The sequence below is a fragment of the Leuciscus leuciscus genome, assembly GCF_965113295.1.
Source record: "Leuciscus leuciscus genome assembly, chromosome: 1".
Lineage (NCBI taxonomy): Eukaryota > Metazoa > Chordata > Actinopteri > Cypriniformes > Leuciscidae > Leuciscus > Leuciscus leuciscus.
The window spans coordinates 59,040,089-59,060,357 of NC_138725.1; the positions used below are offsets into that span (position 1 = coordinate 59,040,089).

A 20,269-nucleotide genomic window follows, 5' to 3' on the forward strand; every position below is an offset into this window, starting at 1 on the left:
TTACACCATTTACTTACCCTCATTTCATTCCAAACCTGTATGTATTTCTTTCTTCTGCTGAACACAAAAGATATTGTGCAAAATGTTGAGAACCAATCAACATTGGAGCCCATTGACTTGCATTGTAATAATAAAAAAAGAAAAAAAAAGATTTTTCAAACTATCTTCTTGTATGTTTCACAGAAGAAAGAAATTCATACAGCACTGGAATGACATAAAGGTGAGCAAACGATGAGAGAATTTCCATTTTTAGGTTAAACTATCCCATTAAGAAAAAAAAAAGAGAGAACTCACCTGGAGAACCTAACAGTAACTGCACAACATCGTCATATAGCAGGAGAGTGGCCGGTCTCTGGGGAAGTAAATATAAACTTACGGAGGCGTATACTGAAACACAAGAGAGAGAGAGAAACAGAGGGATAAGCACATTACTATTCAAAAGTGTGGGGTTAGTAAGATATAATACTTTTGTTCAGCAAGAATGCATTCAATTGTAAAAATAAGTCAAAAGTAAAGACATTTATAATGTCACAAAAGTTTTCTATTTCAAATAAATGCTGTTCTTTTGAACTTTATATTAATCAAAGAATCTTGAAAAAGGTACCAAGTTTTTACCAAAATATTTTCCAAAAGGTTTCCAACATTGATAATAAGAAATGTTTCTAGAGCATCAAAACATCATATTAGAAGGATCATGTGACACTGAAGACTGGAGTGATGATGCTGATAATTCAGCTTTGCTATCACAGGAATAAATTTTAAATGGTAATGATATTTCGCAATATTACTGTGTTTTTACTGTATTTTTTATCTAAAAAATCAGTAGGCCTACATATGCAATAAAATATATAATAACAGTAAGCTTTACATCCATAAATACTGTGCATTCCACTCTATTCTATATATACACACAATGTTTATAATTTATATACATAACAATAAATGAATCATACGGTAGATGAATTGACGCATAGATGTAATTAATAGACCTTAGATCGTCATGGTCCATATGCATGTCTTAAGAGAAAGTTCATTCTACTTCATGCTATATTAGCTTAGCATGACAAACTTCTGGATCTTACTTAGCCTTATTTGTAAGCTATTTGTCCATCCACATGTCTATACAAATCAGTTAAAGGGATAGTTCACTTTGAAATTAATTTTTGGTATGTTTTAGCTTACCTCAAGGGCATCCAAGATGTAGGTGTCTTTTTTTCCGCAGTAGTTTCAATTTTGATATTTTTAGGTCAAACCGTTCTTGTCTGTCAGTCATATAATGCAGGTCTATGGTCATTATCTCAAAACACAAGCACAGAGTCCAAATTAAAACAATTCCCCGTCGTCCAAATTAAACAATTCCCCATCGTAAGTACACATTGATGGCCTAAGACACGAAACGAGCGGTTTGTGTGAGAAAACGAAGAGTATTTATATCGTTTTTACCTCTTATACGCAGCCATGTCGAAGTGATCTGATCTGACGTGTACGCAGACTGGTGCATAGATATATACACTAGATGTCGCCTTGTCTACGGCAGTTCATTGGAACGAATGTCTTTAAGGCGACATCTAGTGTATATATCTATGCACCAGTCTGCGTACACGTCAGATCAGATCACTTCGACATGGCTGCGTATAAGAGGTAAAAACGATATAAATACTGTTCGTTTTCTCACACAAACCGCTCGTTTCGTGTCTTAGGCCATCAATGTGTACTTACGATGGGGAATTGTTTAATTTGGACGACGGGGAATTGTTTTAATTTGGACTCTGTGCTTGTGTTTTGAGATAATGACCATAGACCTGCATTATATGACTGACAGACAAGAACGGTTTGACCTAAAAATATCAAAATTGAAACTACTGCGGAAAAAAAGACACCTACATCTTGGATGCCCTTGAGGTAAGCTAAAACATACCAAAATTTAATTTCAAAGTGAACTATCCCTTTAATCTTCCACCGTCTCATTTTCAGGAATCATTTACCCTGGAGAGCACAAGGATGTTGTTTTTCCTGTAATACACAGTAGTTCACCAGATGTAGCTGCTTATTCACAGGTGTGAGACATGATTATTAGGCTATTACTTAATAATAATATTTAATAAACATGTAGGATAGCAGCAGAGTCAGTTTATTGCAACACAGCAGGAAACCGCGTTCTTGCTTCAAACAAGCCTTTGATGACAGACACCATGTAAAACTTGACAAAATCTTGAGATAGTCCTGCCGCTATTTGTCTTCCTGTCAAACACTACCAGACCATCAGCTCTGTTGCTGTTCAGTGGATCTTTGTTTTGGATCCCTCAATATTTTGTCCAGAGGACAGACTCCTAAAGATGTAAAAACCAGAGCCTTTGACATATTATGTGGAAGTATTATTCATATTATGTGAAGGATGAGAAGCTTAAAATAAATGTTAACTGTTGGCATGCCAACATTAATTATTTCTTTATTTAAAAGTCTTTTTTAGTCATCTATCTTTGTCAGCTAATCTGAAATGTACCTCACCCCTGAGTGCTCCTCTACGGACAGGAGGACATATGCTGGCAGTACTCCAGAAGACTGCTGCATGCTGGGAGCAGAAATCCTCTGTGTCTCTTTCCCATCTGCTATGGCACATTGTAATGTCCCCCTGACTACCCTGAGCTATAAAAAAAAAAGAGCTTGAATAAAATCATGTTCTTATGAAATAAACACTGGAAAACACCAGTGTTTATTTCATAAGAACATGATTTATTCAAGCTCTTCAATGTAATGAATGCTCTCAGGATTATTAGCAAAAAACGAGCAAAAATTAGCTAAGTTTGATCAGTTTCTATGCTGTGTATTTGAGAATTTAGCAGGCCACTAAAAGACATTAAGACCCAAATGCACAGTAGAATGCATTCAGATTTCCCTGAGATCAAGAAAGCTTGTCACTTGCAGGAACAGACTGTAGGAAACATGACACAGGCGATTCATGCACATTTACACCCATGCGGTTATGCATACATGAACGCACACACAGCACAGATGCCCTGAACAGAAGGGGCTCTGCTCTCTTTAATATTCTGCTTGGTAGGTATGTGAACAAAATAAAGGGAACGACAACAATACTGCCCACACTGCATTAGCTAGAAGCTCAAAGAAAAGTGTGTATGAAGAGAGGGAGGGTAATGCATTGGCATTGTGTGGTTTTACATCATTTGTAACTTTAGTTACCTTCTGAAGCATTGTGACGACACATAACACATTTATACACCCTGGCTTTGATCATACAGAATTCGCTCAGAATAATGTATAGAGATGCACAATATATTAGAAAAATATCTGTTATCGGCCAAGAGAGAGTCATCTACCGTTCACTTTATCTTTTTGTAGCTTTGCTGTAGCTCAGTGGTAAGAGCATTGCGTTAACAACGCAAGGTTGTGGGTTCGATCCCAGGGGATATGTATAAATGTATAGGAAAATGCAATGTAAGTCGCTTTGGATAAAAGCGTCTGCTAAATGTAATGTAAATCTTTTATCTTAATTTATCTTTAAAATAATTGATTAACACCGTTAAATGTTATCTTTGACAGATCTCAAAACAAAATGTATATTTTTCATAATGTATAAAATAATGTTGTGATGTCTAAATCGACTTGTAGCATTTTAAACAATATTTTAGGTTTCAGTTTTACTTCAAATATATTTAAAGGGATACTTCAGGATTTAGCATTAAGCTTTGTATTAGTAGAAAACCTGTAGTATTTTCGAATTACCGTGCTTTCTACCCTCATATCCCCCTGAGACAAGAGATTTATGTATTTTTTGTCTGGAAAAAATCCACCGATTACGCAAAAATAGTCATTTTGCGTCATCAGAGGATTTTTTGGCCAGAGGCTAAAGACTACAGCCAGTAGGAGGGGCTGTCCCGTATGTTTTCAACCCGCCCATAGGAGGTGGGATCTCACTCAGTGTCAGACGTCTTTCTTTGGAAGCTAAGCTAGCAGGCTTTTGTTCTGTGGAGAAAGCTGAGTAGTAGGGGTTACCATCCTCTTTTACCCGGACATGTCCGGCCGTCGAGATCGTCTAAAATGTCCGGGATTCAGCTTTTGCTTTCTGCAGTCGCCATTCATTGTTTACATGCACACCTTTTGTTTCAAGCTAACTGAATTCATTCCGATGGGTGAATCTGAATGTAGTGTTTACATGAACGCTAAACAAGTGATCGGTTGATGTGCGTTTTAACATTGCTAAGAAAATTCCCGCTCCTCCATGAGAGATAGGAGACTGGTGTGTCTCACAGTGTCGCTCATCAGTAATCACTCCACCGGCCTCGCGCCGTTCTCCCGCGCCCCTCAGCCTCGTCCTGCTCGCCACAGTAAACATAATGAATGGCGAGTGTAGAACGCAAAAGCTGAATCCCGGACATTTTGGGCGATCTCGAAATCCCGGGCAGACTCGTCGTCACGGAGACTCACTAGTAGCCTAGCCCTGCGCTCTCTTACCGGTAGGCGTGGCTTGGGAGTGGCCTCCTAGGGCAGTGAAAGCAAGTGCATTCTGGGAATTGTTGTCTTTCATCCACATAAGCCAAAAATACATTTTCTGGCTTTTCTCAGTCTAGAAGGCTCCAAATTCAAAACATTATTTCACATTTCTTCTACATAAATGACCCATTTTAAATACAAATTCATCTTTCCAGTAGTATCCCTTTAAAGACAAAATAAAATGGAATTTTAATATCAAGCATTTATTATTTAAATAATTATAAGCTGACCTTAATTGGTGTCAGTGTGAACACTTGTTTAATAGATAATTTAATAGTGAACTGTTCCTTTAAATGCTTTTGGGGTCACTGCAGATGGCCTCATGCTAATATTAGCATGAATTGAAAGACACAGAACCCAATTGTGATATCATGGGCTCTTTAAAACCAGTAAAATATAATTATTCAGTTAAACCATAGTGGACTAAGAGAGATAGGCCAATGGAGGACAGAACAAGTGTTCCCGACTTCAATTGATTTAATCCGAGCCGCAAGCTACTGCCTTATCACTCCATGAGAATGACTCACTCTCTCTCCCGAGTTTGCGTGACTCGCACAGATTATCAAAGTGCTGCAGGGACAGTTAAAACTCCACGACACTGTAGTTTTTTTTAGAAACCCTTTTTCAGCATGGCTAAGAGACAAAATGGAGGAGGAATAGGGGGCAGATGTTTTGGTACCAAACAGATTGGAGTTGGAGTACAGACCAATGCATTATTATCATTCAAATGACTGGCATCAGTGTCCAAACCTGCTCCTGAAGGGCCACTGTCCAGCAGAGTTTAGCTTCAACTTGCCTCGACACACCTGTCTGGAAGTGTCTATTATGCCTAGTAAGACCATTATTAGCTTGTTCAGGTGTGTTTGATTGGGGTTGGAGCTAAACTCTGCAGGACAGTGACCCTCCAGGACCAGGACTGGACACCCCTGATCTACACAATATGTCATCCACATTTTTGACAGCATCTCCTAATTTGGTGTGACTCAATGGGAATGTGTGCAATGCCCCCCCCAAGAGGCTAATGTCATACTAAATATGCCTTCATTTACCAGCCCGGCAGGTCTGGCACGACATGGAGCCACATTTGCTAGCTGTCTCCATATCTGTAACCCCTCTGGCTAAGTGGCTTCCAGCTGCTCGTACAGACAGCTTAATGCTGAAATACATGATTTCACTGCCTCCCCTCTCCAGAGGTCTGACCGCATAACTGGGTGGGGTTTGGGTGGAGAGAGAGGGGCAGAGGAGAGCATGCTGTTGTGCAAACAGAATTAAGCCAATCTTAGAGCGAGAGAGTCAAAAGAGGACACGGCCGTCTGGGGCCGACGTTACCGACTCCGAGCAGCTGCTAGGTATCACAACGCGGGCCGGCACGCTCCACACCCCAGTGAGTGTTGTTTAACATTCCTGTCCATTTGTGTGCAAAGCTCCATCTGGATTACAGATCTAGTTGGTTGATCTAAATAATAGGACGAAGCCAACAGATCGCAAATCACTCGTCAGATTTGGAAAGTTCACTGAGGCCATGAGCAAAAAAATCACCATGTTAACAGTTGCACTCAAAACGGCAATGTAATGGCTAATGAACTAGTAATACGTTTAACTAAAATGCACTTCAAGATGTTTTGAATAAAAGTAAATATGGAATATAAATCAGAGTGGGGTTGATTTATATATATTTTTTGTGTTTTGTGTTTCTTTCCAATGTCACTCAGGGTGACAGAAGCCTAAAATTTGGGTATTTAGATTAGGGGTGGGAATATCTAGGCACTTCACGATTAGATTCGATTACGATTCAGAGGGCTACAGCACAATGGTAAAACTATTATCGATGCATTTTTTTTTCTACAATTGTATGTTAAAGGGGTGGTATAATGCCCTTTTCACAAGATGTAAAATAAATCTCTGATGTCCCCAGAGTGTGTATGTGAAGTCTAAGCTCCAAATACCCTACAGATATTATATAGCATGTTATAATTGTCACTTTTTGAGGGTGAGCAAAAACGCACCGTTTTTGTGTCTGTCCCTTTAAATGCAAATGAGCTGCTGCCTCCGTCTCAGAGGGCAGAGCTTCAACAGCTTGTGTCCTTTTACCTCACACAGAAAATGTCTAAACTTTTAGCCTTTTATGTTCGAGTCACACAATGATGGAAAGACTCAAGAAGAAGTGACAACATGTAGAAGCAATAGGACATTTCTGAATGGTTAGTTGAAGAATTTATGCAGCTGATGTGGAGTTAACTATCTTCTAGTCATTGATTAGCATATTCTGTCATGATAATCTATAAATCGCATTCCCGGGGGCGGGGTTTATGTAAATTCTAGGGTTGGTGATGTCACTAACCCGGGAGGAAAGTGGTGTAGTCCCTACCAGCCCTTTGTTGTAGTTCTTAAAAAGCTATTTAAAAAAAAAAAGCAAATATCTCCCTTTGCTTTGAACTTTGAGCGTTGGAACCTTGCTGATGTTGTTTATGCTCAAACAGCAACATTACACACTAACTAAAGTTAGAAAAGTAAAATCATAATCAACCACCCCTTTAAGAATTTTCAGCTAACTATATAGGCTATACTATAGCTTCAAAACATTCACATTCACATTAATGTACAGCTCTATTTTGACATATCAGATGTTTGTCCTGTCTGTCTAATCCCTTAAGACATACATTACTGTGTTTACATTCATTAGAGTCATGAAAGCAATTTGAGATGCAAGTGCATTCTGCGGTAAAAAAAAAACGAAACTTCATAATCGATTCAGAATTGTTGAAGAGAGAATCCTAAATGCATCTGAGAATTGATTTTTTTCTCTCACCCTTAATCTAGATAGAAGCCAGGAACCTTTTAATCTACAGTCAAATGCTTCAACTATATCCCTCATTTTTAATAAGGGATTAACATGATTCCAGAGATTCCCATAAACACTAACTGGTCTTGCTCTAACAGTTTTGACAGGAAGTCCAGTTAATGCGCGTGTATTTCAGAATGAAACTGAATACTCGGTTTCTAATAATAATCTGCAGGCTTCCCCCAACACAATGTAGAAAAAGTTCAGTCTTCCAATAGTACAGGAAGTACTCACGCGGGATGCGACTGGCATGCCAGGGTGCTGAGTTTGTGACAAATCCATGCTTTGACGCTGTGACGATGACCCACGTTCCTGGCCGGTACAGGAATGTAAGTGTTACAATCCCATCTCCTCCAGCAAGACTGGATGCCAAGATGCTCTGGTTTCCACACACCTGAACTGTGGATTCCTTTAGGGGTGACAGGTCGCTGTTATCGAAAACCTGGACTTTAATCAGCACATCTGTGAAAACAAGAATTAAAGGCTTTTTAAAAGGGGACATATTATGCTTTTTTTATATTTTCAACTTTCTTTAGTGTGTAATGTTGCTGTTTGAGCATAAAAAAGGTCTTTGCAAAAGTTACAAAGCAAAGTCCCTCCAAAGGGAGTTATTCTCTGTATCAGTAACTTGAGTTTCACAATATTCTTTATTTAAAATAAAAATAAAAAGGGACGAAGCCTGGTTGAGTTGTGTTAGTGTGCTGAAACTCGCGGTTATGATAAAGGGGTGTGACAATTCCGAAACATGCTCAAAGCAGTTGACCAATCACAACACACTAGTCCAGCCAACCAATAAGAGCACATTGAGCTTTTCAGAAGGAGGGGCTTCATATGTATACCGTAACAAAACAGTATTACTATGAGAATGGGAAGACAGGTGCTGCTACAACAATGTAAAATATGTGAAAAAATAAATAAATAATATACATATGAAGAGTTCAGATGCAAAAGCCTCTAAGTGCCTTCTGAAATTTTCTTCTAGAATGATCATTTTTATCAAGCTCGTAGATTTAAGTTCAGTAATTTCACTTAACTGACAATTAATAGGTAATTTTCATTGCCATTTAAGTGAAATTACTGAATTTAAATATACAAGCTTGATAAAAATGATCATTCTAGAAGAAAATTTAAGATGGCACTTAGAGGCTTTTGCATCTGAACTCTTCATACATATATATATATATATATATATATATATATATATATATATATATATATATATATATATATATATATATATATATATATATTTTACATTCAAGCATGAAAACCATAGGATGAAAACCTATTCTAGTAGATCACAAAAACAAAATCAAGACTTTGTTAAAGGGCATAATATGGCATCTTAAAGCAAATATTAATTTTTATAAAATAAATCATTTTAATACAGTACGTTCTGAATATACAGAACTGACATGTACAAATCAGGGTTATTATAATTTACTAAAACAAACCATAAACAAATTTTCATTACTTGAAATAAAATAAACATTAAGTGAATACAATTTTAAAAACTTGAATCTGTCACAAACTGCTGAGACACAAAGGTTGAGGATCCAAATGCAGTATTTATTGAAAGGGTAATCCACAATATAGTCGAAAACAGGCAAAGGTCATAAACACCGGGTAATTAGTGCAAACAACACAGGCAAAAACAGAGGAAACAAAGAAAACAGGACAGAAGATCGAAAACCAAGATAAAGAAAACCAGGAGAATGCTTGGAATTGCAGTGTAACACTAAACAAGACTTTGCAGGGAATGACAGAAAGAACCAGGCTTATATAGGGTGAGTGAACAAGAAGATGAGACACAGGTGAAAACAATGAGTGCTGATGACTCCAGTCAGAGAAATATGGGAGATGTAGTTCGTGAATGTCTGGTGATTGTCCGGGTTGGAGTGCCCTCTGATAGTAATTCCGGGCACTCTCTACTGGTGATCATTACAGAACCAAATGAAAACGAGAAATGTTGCCTTTGCAACTAGCTGAAATTAAATGTTTAAGTTCTAAAATAAGTACTACTACCATGGTAAAAATGTAATGGTTTTTATGGTATTTTTATGAAAAACAGTAGCGGATACATTTAGTATAAATGCACAAATGCTATAGCTTAATCACAAAAATTACTGTAATTATATTCCATTACTTCTTTAATGCATTTAAATCATGTCTTCATTAATAATATGCCACATTTCCGCCACAATAATACCATGGTGCAGTTAGTGTTACTATAGTAAATCCATGGTAAATGATTTGTAGATTGAAAAGCCTTCTGACTGTATCGTTGCGCAGTGTTTCTCCTGTTTGTCAGCGCTGTTTCATCTGGCTTTAAGTTTAAATCTCCGAGATATTTGTGTTCTTCACTGAATTTAAGCGCTTCTAAGTTCTCACTGGATCTCACAGCGCTGTTTAGTGGTCATGTGACCGAGACCAGCGAGTAAATGCATCAGCTATAGTAAGCTTCACTGCCATTTGAACTTTGAGCCGAGCGGATAAATGGTCCGTGTGGAGTAGCTGAAATGAGCAGCACTGTTTCGTTCCACTTTTGACGCATAAACATTCAATCGAAAATTGATCGAACTCTTGTTATCGATTTATCGAGGAAAAATATATTATAAAAATTGTCTTTATCGTTTTATCACCAAATCGTGCAATCTATTCCAAATCTACCTGTCCCTCAACAGCACATGACAGCATCCACAAATGCAAGTTTTACATGTTAGTCAGACCATCTTTCCTTTCTAATTTGATAAGTGGTAAACTGGACCACAAACAAACAAAAGCTACACAATACTACATCCGTGTATGGTACTAACATTTTGTCAAGTCTTATTGACTTATTGACCTACACATTCACTAAGAGTTTATCTTAGAACTTCTAGACCCAGTGACCTACACTGAACAAATGACATGACTATGTTTAGAAGTGTCTGTCCTGATCCGACACGTGACGTACTCTGGTTTGTTTACATTGAAGACCATAAAGCATGGAGTGCAGTTGAGTCTCTACTCAGTGAGCCAGATTGTCTGCCACCATGTTCGATTGACACTGGGCAAATGCTGCAATGCTGTCTGGTTTAGTTGCTGGACATGTGCTTACTGTTCGAAACGGATGACCTGGTTCATCCCCCCCAGAATTTTTACAAGCCATTTAAAGACATGTAAACAAGCCAGGGAGATAGCAAGTCTTTGCCCTGTTTTTTGGTGATCTGGGTACACAAGGTTACTTCTGGATTCATGAAGTTTAAATATGGTTTTTAAGTTTCCATTTTTTTCTGCAAATATATTTTTATTGAAAAAACGTTTTACTTTAAAAGTAATATTTTCCAACCTGAACTGCGTACCAATGTTTGTTTTGCTTTCTGTTCACGCTTGCATGCTGCAGTGTCCTTCAGAACCTCTCATTCTTTTGATTCTAAATGGGTCAATTGATGCATGTTACCATGGATACTAGGAGATGTCAGCAGGCTAACTGTGGGAAAAATGGGTCCCTGCATTTCCTGGTGAGGGGATACAAATTCGGTAAAAAAAAAAAAGATCCTTTGAGTTAGTGACGGGCTGTAGATCTAATTGCACACCACAGATTAGGGGTGGGAGATATGACCAAAATCTTCTATCACGATACGAGTCATTTTATTTTACGATAACAATGTAGGCTATATCACAATATAGTTATTTTTGCTTTAAATAAGGTTGACTTAAAAAAATGAAATTTTCTAATTCTCATCACCAATTTCAATATCACAAAAATAGGCTAATACAAGCCTAACTAAATAAAAAATGAGCTTACTGAAGAAAAGTAAACAGTCAATTATAAAATAAGATTAAAGAAACAAAGTACAAGTAATAGAACAAAAACTATAGAACAAAGACACAAATGAAAAAGACCTACCTGATAAACTTCAAGCACTAGAAATCAGAAATACTACATAAATTGTATAAAGTACTCAAAAATGCAAAAAGAAAAAAACCTGCATAGTCTTCACTGTGTAAATTAAATATACATTTATTAATGTAGTCAGTCAAGAGCAGTGAGAGATTTTCTCTTTGTCTTTTGTTCTTTGATTAACATTAATGACAGACGGCAGCAGGTTTATTAGGCTGCTGTCCCTTTAAGAATAAAAGCACGGATCTAATATACTGTTACACATGCGTTTGTTTTCTTAACGGTTTACCTTCATTTAAGACATAAACGACTGTGTTTAAAAGGATACTTGCAAAGACATTTTGACACATAACGGTACGTTCACACGGGGCGTCAGCGTCAACGCTTGACGGAAGGCGTGGCTGAAGTTTGGCACTGACGCCATGGTCATAGCAGCGTCAGCCAATGATTTATCCTCAGTTTGCTGCTCTTGAACAGGATGAACGTGATGAATGTGATTGGCTGCCGCCTGGCTACTGTATTTGCATAGAGCGATCCTGATTGGCTGACGCTTCCGTCTGCGGCGCTTCACTGGCGTTGCTCGCGGCAGAAGAAAAATTCTCAACTTCTGCCGCGAGCAACGCCAGTGAAGCGCCGCCGACGGATCCACAATTCTTTTCGGCAACGCTTGACGTCACCCATTCAAAGTCAATGGGAAGCGTTGACGCTGACGCCCCGTGTGAACGTACCGTAAGTGTGTGTTTTTGCTCTATGCTCTATGAGCAGCGGCTTAATATGCGTGCTTCTCTCAGATAATAATAATGACTGTTTAGTGCGAGTTAAATCAGTGTTTTGGCCCATTTTACCTGTAAAAGAAAACCTGCTTAATAATTATGCACATCTGAATATACGTTTTTCACTTCCAGCCCGCGTTAACAGTTATATAGCCCTACCACTTACATATAAAATTAATAATAGTTATTGAGATTGATGTGGTTTGGAATTGGTAAAATGAGCATGGATTTTTATTTATCAGAATATCGACTGACATATTGACCCTTTAACTGAAAGAGGAATCAGAGACAGCGACATGCTTAATATATTATTACATTAATATATATATTTTTTATATTACACATTCATGATTCCTCAGAAGAACATTAACAGAGCTGAAAAGGCTTTTAAAAACAAAAGAATCTTCACTTCCAACACTTCCACTCAGCCACAAGGATTTCCTGCACACAATTCCATTTCCTGTCTATTGTTTGAGTCGAAGTGAAAAGGCGCACTTAATCCAGGAAATATTTCTGCGACATAAAAGTTCTCAGCCTCAGCAGAAAACTGAACTCACAGAAAAACTTATTTTACTACAACTAAATGTTTATTGAAAACTAAAACTAAATTTGGCAAATATAAATATTTGTCTGCCTTTGAGTGGAAGGTGAAAGCAAACCCTAAATTTTTCTACTCTTTCCATGTTTAGTCCCGTCCACTGTGATAGTCTCTTTAAAACAAACAGCACTTCATTATTTGCTTGTATTAGGGAGCGAAATCTCTTCCACTCACTCACACAGTGGCCGTCAGCGTTTCCCTGCAGGCTGCGTGTTTTTGTTATAGGCAGCTGATGAGACTGCATGGAGACCACAGCACTCGGAGTGAAGCACTAATGGACATTTGCCAGCAGTTTGCAAAGTCTCACTTTTGGATAATAAACATTTTCAACATTTATACCCCGTTGAAATGTCTTCTAGTACCACTTAACAGGCCATAAACATCTCAAATGGCACAATTATCAATATAAACCATTAAGTTATGCTTTTTAAACTTTTGTATGCAAATTTCTCTATATCTTTATCTCTGGTTTTGTTTTGTAAAGCCTTATTGTTCGGGCAAGTGTTACGGCAGAATTGAAAATGGGAAAAGATGGTCAAGTTAGGAAGTCCTTCAAGACAAATTTCTGCTCTATATCTCCAGAAATACAGGTTAAACCCATGGGGGAAAAGGTGGTATTAACTGGTTGAGAGGTGGTCCTGGTGTCACCAATGGCTCCAGACCACCCTGTTGTTTTTTCAGGCAGGCAGATGATGTGTTAATAGCCAAGCAGGAATGTCTGCCTGTCAGGAGCCCTGTTTGCCAAAACCACTGGGTTTCACTGGGATGCTCAGACATAAAGGCAGCGTAGCCGTATCCTTACTGTGAGGGCTGAATAAACAGCACATTTCAGTGCTAAAACACACACAGTGATGTATTTGTGGTAGCAGGGTCCAAAATGAACATTCACTCAGCACCAAAAGCAAGTAAAGATTTGGCCAGAACATAATACATACTTAAAACATAATACATAATTTAAGTTGATTTGTAAATTAAATATTTTACTGTTGCTGGAGTGATGTGCACAAGTATCCACATAATAAGCCACCAAAACAAAAATATAAGAAATGATCTTATGATCATGTGAATGATGACCTGTTCAGTGACACAATGTTCTATGGTATAAGAGAAGGAAACCGCAAAATAGTTACATTTACACAAGAATACAAATATACAAATTAATAGTTTTTTTTTTTTTTATGTAATTCATTATAAATTAACTCATAAATATCTAATTAATGAATGAATTAATGAATGAATTGTATTTTAATCTTCAGTCACACTTTAGATTAGGGTCCAATTCTCAGTATTAACTATTAAGTACAACTTTTGCCTCTATAAACTTCTAAGTACTGCTTATTAATAGTTAGTAAGGTAGGTATTGGGTAGGAATAGGATTGTAGAATATGGTCATGCAGAATAAGGCAGTAATATGTGCTTTATAAGTACTAATAAACAACAAAATCCTAGTAATATGCATGTTAATAAGCAACTATAGTGAGAATTGGACCCTAAACTAAAGTGTTACGTTATTTTCAAAATAAATTAAGATATAAAAATAATAAAATAATTTTACAATGAAATAAAATTATATATAGAATTACTAAGAAAAATTATTCAAAACACAGTGACCATTAAGCAACATTTAAGGCGAGTACGTTTTCAACGGGCATTGTGTATATGTGTGTTATAAAGAGCAAACTCTCACCTCTGACAGACAGAGACAGACAGATGGATAGAAAGACAGACAGATGGATAGACAGATAGGGGCTGTTTACACCTGGCCACTTCATGCGTTTTCTCAGATCGGATAGCTATCTGATTTATCAAAACGATTCCATTTACACCTGGTCACATAAATGTGTTTTTGCGAAACGGATTTAAATCCGATCTTCAATTCCCGCGCTATATGCAGATTTAATGGAGTGCACGTCACCGCGAGATATGAGCTGCATTTTATTGATCATCAGCTAAAATTTCAAAATCAAAGACAGCAATAAGAGAAAGCAGTAACAGCCCTGGTAAGATCATTTCGTTTCTTTACTTTTAATGATGATGATTGTGTGTTAAGCGTCTGCGACTTACTTTCGCTTTGATTTGCGATAGTTTGCACGTTGGCTTGATGAATAGATGCTCAGCTTCTCATCTGCGGTGATGCGTGTTCCAGTAGCGTCGTCATATCTGGCTATAACATTACATATAGCCTATAACACGCTCTCACACGCTTATTTTTTTAGCATTTTTGGGAGGAGTACAATATACATATGTGGTTTCAACAACCAGATGCATTTACACTTGTCCAGTTTCGTCTGGAATGCGGCCCAGACCACCTCCTGAAGTGGTTTGAGCGATCGGATTCAAATCCGTCTCGAATGCGTTTCGGAGGGCATTTACACCTGGTCTTTTCACGATCGGATAGCTATCCGATCTGAGAAAACGCATGAAGTGGCCAGGTGTAAACAACCCCATAGACAAACAGATAGATAGATAGATAGATAGATACGGTCTCTAAACCTGTATAAGATGGTTTGGAGAGTCCTGAGTACAGAACATCTCATAAATCATTCCCAAAAGCCTCACCCTTTCCCTAAGCACCAGCTGGATGATGTCCTTTGTCCAGGAAAACAGTAACTCAGGTCCTACTCAGCAGGACAAAACGTTATGCAATAGTTAGACAAAAAAAACAAACACTATCTAACTGAAAACATATTTCTATTTGTTCTATGCCAATATTAGGGCACACCCACTCTTCATGTGATGATAACACTTTGAGATGCACGTGGTCCCTGTCTCCACACGAGATGCTTATAAACTAGGAGCTTTTGCGGATATTTTCAACATGTTGGTTGTTATGTGAGGGAAAAAAACACTGCTAGGATCCAAAAAAATAAAAAATAAAAATAAAATAACTATGTAAGATCAAATAGCTCAAGGTCTGACTTGTGACTTAGTACACATTTAGCTTGTACGCTCTGGCATCTTTACAGATTTAAAAGGCTGCAAAAATAAACCAGTCATCCAGAGTGCCAGATTTTGCTGGAAGTGAAAAAAATATCTGAAAAAATCTCTTCTAAGGTCTCTGAAGGTTTTGATACAACCCCGGGGAGGAAAAGCACAGCAGAAATGTGTTGACTCAGCTCTAATGAACCCATTGTTGCTCAGGGAATTTATATAGACTTCTGCACGAGGAAATGTTTGTCGAGCCTGAAATTCACAAGACTGCTTGCTTCCTCTGTCAATGGTAGGCACTTAAAGAAAAAGATTTAGTTATCAAGAATAAAAAAGCTTCAGCAGAAACATATCATTTTTATCAATAAAAACAAAAACAGGCTTTACATTTAGAGAGCCAAGTACGAGATTTAAAATGACTTTTAACAGATAATTAACTACAACATGAATGTTGTGCATCAACAATAACATGATTGAATCGTTCCGCTTTTCATTACTAGATTTTATTTATTTCCACTAAATGAGTTGCCCAACAGTAACTGTAACAGTCTGCTAAGAATACTGCATGACGAAAAAGGATTACAAGCAAAATTAGAAACCCTTTTTAAAGCCTAATCCAGATTACTGTTTCAAAACATCACTAAACTCATATTAGACAATAATACTGAGCAAAACACAGGTTTAACCTAATAAACAAGCTGCTGTGCTAGAATATGTCTGGCTGTAGTGTGTTTTATGGGCAAAGGGCCATCTTGGGTTTAATGTAGATGATGTAATCTCCAATTTTTTATGCATTTTTCCCAAAGCTTTTCACGCCCACCAATCAAAACATCTAGACACATTGTGATAATGTGAAGCAGGATCTCCTCAGAGGTCAGGTTTACAGGGGCTCTGCTGCTGATAAATCTGCCATTTCCTCTAAGCACGAGGGTGTCTGGTGTCAACAAAGAAATTCCTACCTTTGAACAGCTGCCTGGGGAGTTCATGGTGGGCTGATGGCCAGACGCACACTCCTTAAAGATGTGACGGCCCGTGTAACCAGAAAATCCTGCCAAGCTATTCTGTACCCTTACGCCCACAAACAGTCCCAGCTATAAAGAGCCTTAAATAAAAGATCTGCTGTCAAAGCACATGACATCATCACCTCAGAAAGACCTTTCTATGACCTGCAAATGCAGGTGCTTTAAATTAGCAAAATCACAAAACAGAACTCAATTCACTTCATATCACTCTCTAATAGTGGTTAATTGAACCATTTCAATACAAGTTAAACTCCAACGACAGCATTGCATATGGGCATGTAAAATAATGCGATCATCAAACATTAAACAGCATATAAATCAAAACTGCCTAACGTTACCGAATGAAATGTCGACCTAGGAAGTGGTTAAGACTGTGCAGCTTTAGGGGTGTTGATGGACTCGATCTACCCCATTTGTTTTGATTGTCATTCTTAATCACGTAGTCTTTGACAAAAACGTGATTTTCTCAGCTTTTTGTTCAAAGTAGCCTTTTTTAAGAAGATTACCCACATTCAAGTTTTGATTAAAACAAAGAATGCATGAAGCTAGAATAAAATGTTTTTTGTTTGTTTGTTTAAAAGAAGAGGCTCTGTTCTTTCTTTTGATATATTGCATGTTCAAATATTCATACAACAAAATATTCTGGGGGCCATGACATTTTTGTGAAAATGATTAAAAATGCTGCCACTGGCTGGCAGGGAAAGAGTTAAACTCCTCGCTCAGATAACTCTTTCCCCACCACTGATGGAATTTTCCATCATTTATGAGACAATGCTTCCCTGCCATTGATGGATTTTTCTGGATTTTTCGCTATATGGTAGAGGGCGCTATTACACATCTTTTGAAATGGTACAGAATCTCCTGATCAAAAGACATGCGAAGAAGAAGCAGAAACAAGCGAAAGCACATGCATATATACGTAAAATAACGCGATCATCAACACTAAACAACAGCATATAAATCAAAACTGCCCAATGTTACTGAATGAAATGTCGACCCAGGACGAGCTATAGGACTGTGCAAGCATTAGTGGTGTTGATGGGGTCGATCTACTCCATCTATATTTTTTTGATTATCGGTCTGAATCCGATCTGGATGTAGTCTTTGACAAAAACACCATTTTCTCAGCTTTTTGCTCAAAATGTAGCTTTTTTTATGAAACTTACCCACATTCAAGTGTTGATAAAAATAATGCATTTAAACCTATAATAAAACTTTTTTGTTTAAAAGCAGATGCTCTGTTCTTTCTTTTGAAATATTGCATGTTCAGATATTCACACTACAAAATATTCATGGGGCCTTGCAAAAATGATAAAAAAATCAAGCCAGTGATAGCGTCAGTTCTGGCAGGTCACGTTAGTCAAGCTCGCATCAGCTGACTCTCAGCTGATCCACGTCTACCTATAGGAATACAACGCCTATCACTGTATACATATATAAGCTCCTTCAGTATTATCAGCAGTTATCGCGTTTCTCAGGAGTTAATTACCCTCCTCCATCCCCAGCTCCTCCTCTCGTCAGCCAGGAATTGGCATTATGATTCCCTTGAATAAGAAAAAATTCTCGAATTATGTTGTACTTTAAAACCTTGAATTAATGACCTGCTTACATTCATGTTGGTTCTGTTCTGTTTACCCTAAGGAGGGTTACTGCTGCTCTCCCTGCTCTTATCCATGCTAGGCTGCATGGATGCACAGGGAGTTCTCACCCAGAACAGAACCATACCGCCAATCCTAACTGTATGCTAATTGTCAATCGTATTCGATGATAGTGGTCCTGACAGAAATGCTGGCGCTTGCTGGCAGCTTTTTTCAAAAACGCTCGCAGGGAAAGAGTTCATGAAAACACCTTTAATCATCAACAATTTTTGGCTTGTTGCAATTCTCTGATCATGCCGATTTCTTTGAAGAATTATGGGGAATGTAATTTTTCACAAGGAATTTCGATGATAAAAATGCGTTGAAATAATGTGGGCTGATATACCATCGTTTAACAACCTCGTTGCTCACAGTAGGTTTTAAGTTCATTAAAAAACAATTCCCCTGTAGAGAACATTTATGGGATATATACTTCCAGAACCTGACTGTAGTAGTCAATTATAAAATGATCTGTATGGCTGATTTGATTTCAATGGAGCTGCATAAAGTCATACAAGTTTCGATGACATCTAATAAAAGCTTCATGCAGAACAATGCAGCGATTGTGTCCCAAATAAAAGCATAGAGTGGCAAGCCGGGGCAGCACTCAAACAAGTGCTGTCATGGTAACACTCGACTTTGCATGAGAGGAGGATGTAAAACCCCCTTAAGGGAATCTCATGAAATCTACTGGAAGTTGACAATGCAATGACTTGCTATGTGGCGACTGGGCGGTATCCTACACAATCATGAACACAAGACAAAAGGGAAGAGCAAAACAACTTTTTTTTAAACGTTTCAATGAAACCACCCCAAATCTGATTTGAATATAAACCAAAAACTATTATAAGAGGAACAATACAGCTGTTTTTAAAACTGCAAAATGGGCAGGGTCAACACCTGCCTAAAGGCAAAGACCAATGCACTAAAATCTCCAGCAGTCAGTTTGCATTAGTGTCTAGGCTGGCCTTCCCTCGCCAGGCCTTTGTCCCGAATCAGAGGTGGCGGCTCTAGGTGTCAACTTGATTAGGACAGGGATGTGCGTGACTTGCCACTGCAAAAACCCATCAGGATAACAATATTTCACGCTCTGGTAGATGCTTCACAGCGTGTCAGTAATAAACATCTGATCCCTCAATGCGATTCACACAACCAAAACTCAACCCTTTACCTCACAACTGTATAATGCTACGCTGTTTAAACAGATGCAAGATCTTGAAAAATCTATGATAATTTTTTTTTTTTTTAAATCCTATATGTACACAAGGACGCAAGTGAAAATCAGTGTCAAATTTCCTGAATGTCATGATGAAACTAGAGAAGTGACAGGAAGCTGCCCTGCCATCCTGCTATTGTGTTTAAAGGGTGAGTTGACAACTTATTTTATGCAGTGCTGAGAAGCATAATCAGATTAGTTTGAAACTTCAAAATATCGCACTTTAAAAAAGTACAGACTTTAGAGGAATTAATGAAAGATGTAGAATGTTGATAATTATGTGAGAAAATGAGTCATGCTGCGGTAATTAGTTGCTGTCGTCCCAATCAAACAGTAATAAATTATAATAATAATAAAACATTTTTTTTAAAACATCAGTCTTTGAATCCTAGGCCAAGTTTATGTAAGACAAACTTTAATGCTGCATGACAAAGCCTGAAAAATCTGAAAGTCAGAAAGACAGATAGACAAACAGATGGATGACAGACAGATAGACGGGCGGGCGGACAGATGACAGACAGACAGATAGATGGACAGACAGACAGAGACAGATAGATAGATGAACAGACAGAGAGATAGATAGATGGACGGATAATGGACAGATAGATAGATAGATAGATAGATAGATAGATAGATAGATAGATAGATAGATAGATAGATAGATAGATAGATAGATAGATAGATAGATAGATAGATGGAAAGATAGATGAGGAATAACATTATCTCTCACTGGGTTTTCAGAACAAATTAATTTTCAAAAACAACTCATTAATATGTATGACATGCTTAATATGTGTATAAAAAGATACTGCACATAGAACAAAAAAAATCTCTGTGGAAGGATATGATAATGCA

The 20,269-nt window shown here is 37.6% G+C and overlaps 1 protein-coding gene across 2 annotated transcripts in view; it reads right to left on the minus strand.

Moving 5' to 3' along the window:
- The window catches only part of fam171a2a (family with sequence similarity 171 member A2a), a 39,420-nt gene that overhangs the window by 17,009 nt on the left and 2,142 nt on the right, over nt 1–20,269 (minus strand). For both annotated transcript variants that reach the window (XM_082183922.1, XM_082183921.1), the window contains exons 2-3: nt 7,589–7,816; nt 295–387 (exon numbers count right to left, since the gene is read on the minus strand). In XM_082183922.1, the coding sequence (XP_082040048.1) occupies nt 295–387; nt 7,589–7,816 (321 nt within the window). The remainder of the gene's footprint in view (nt 1–294; nt 388–7,588; nt 7,817–20,269) is intronic.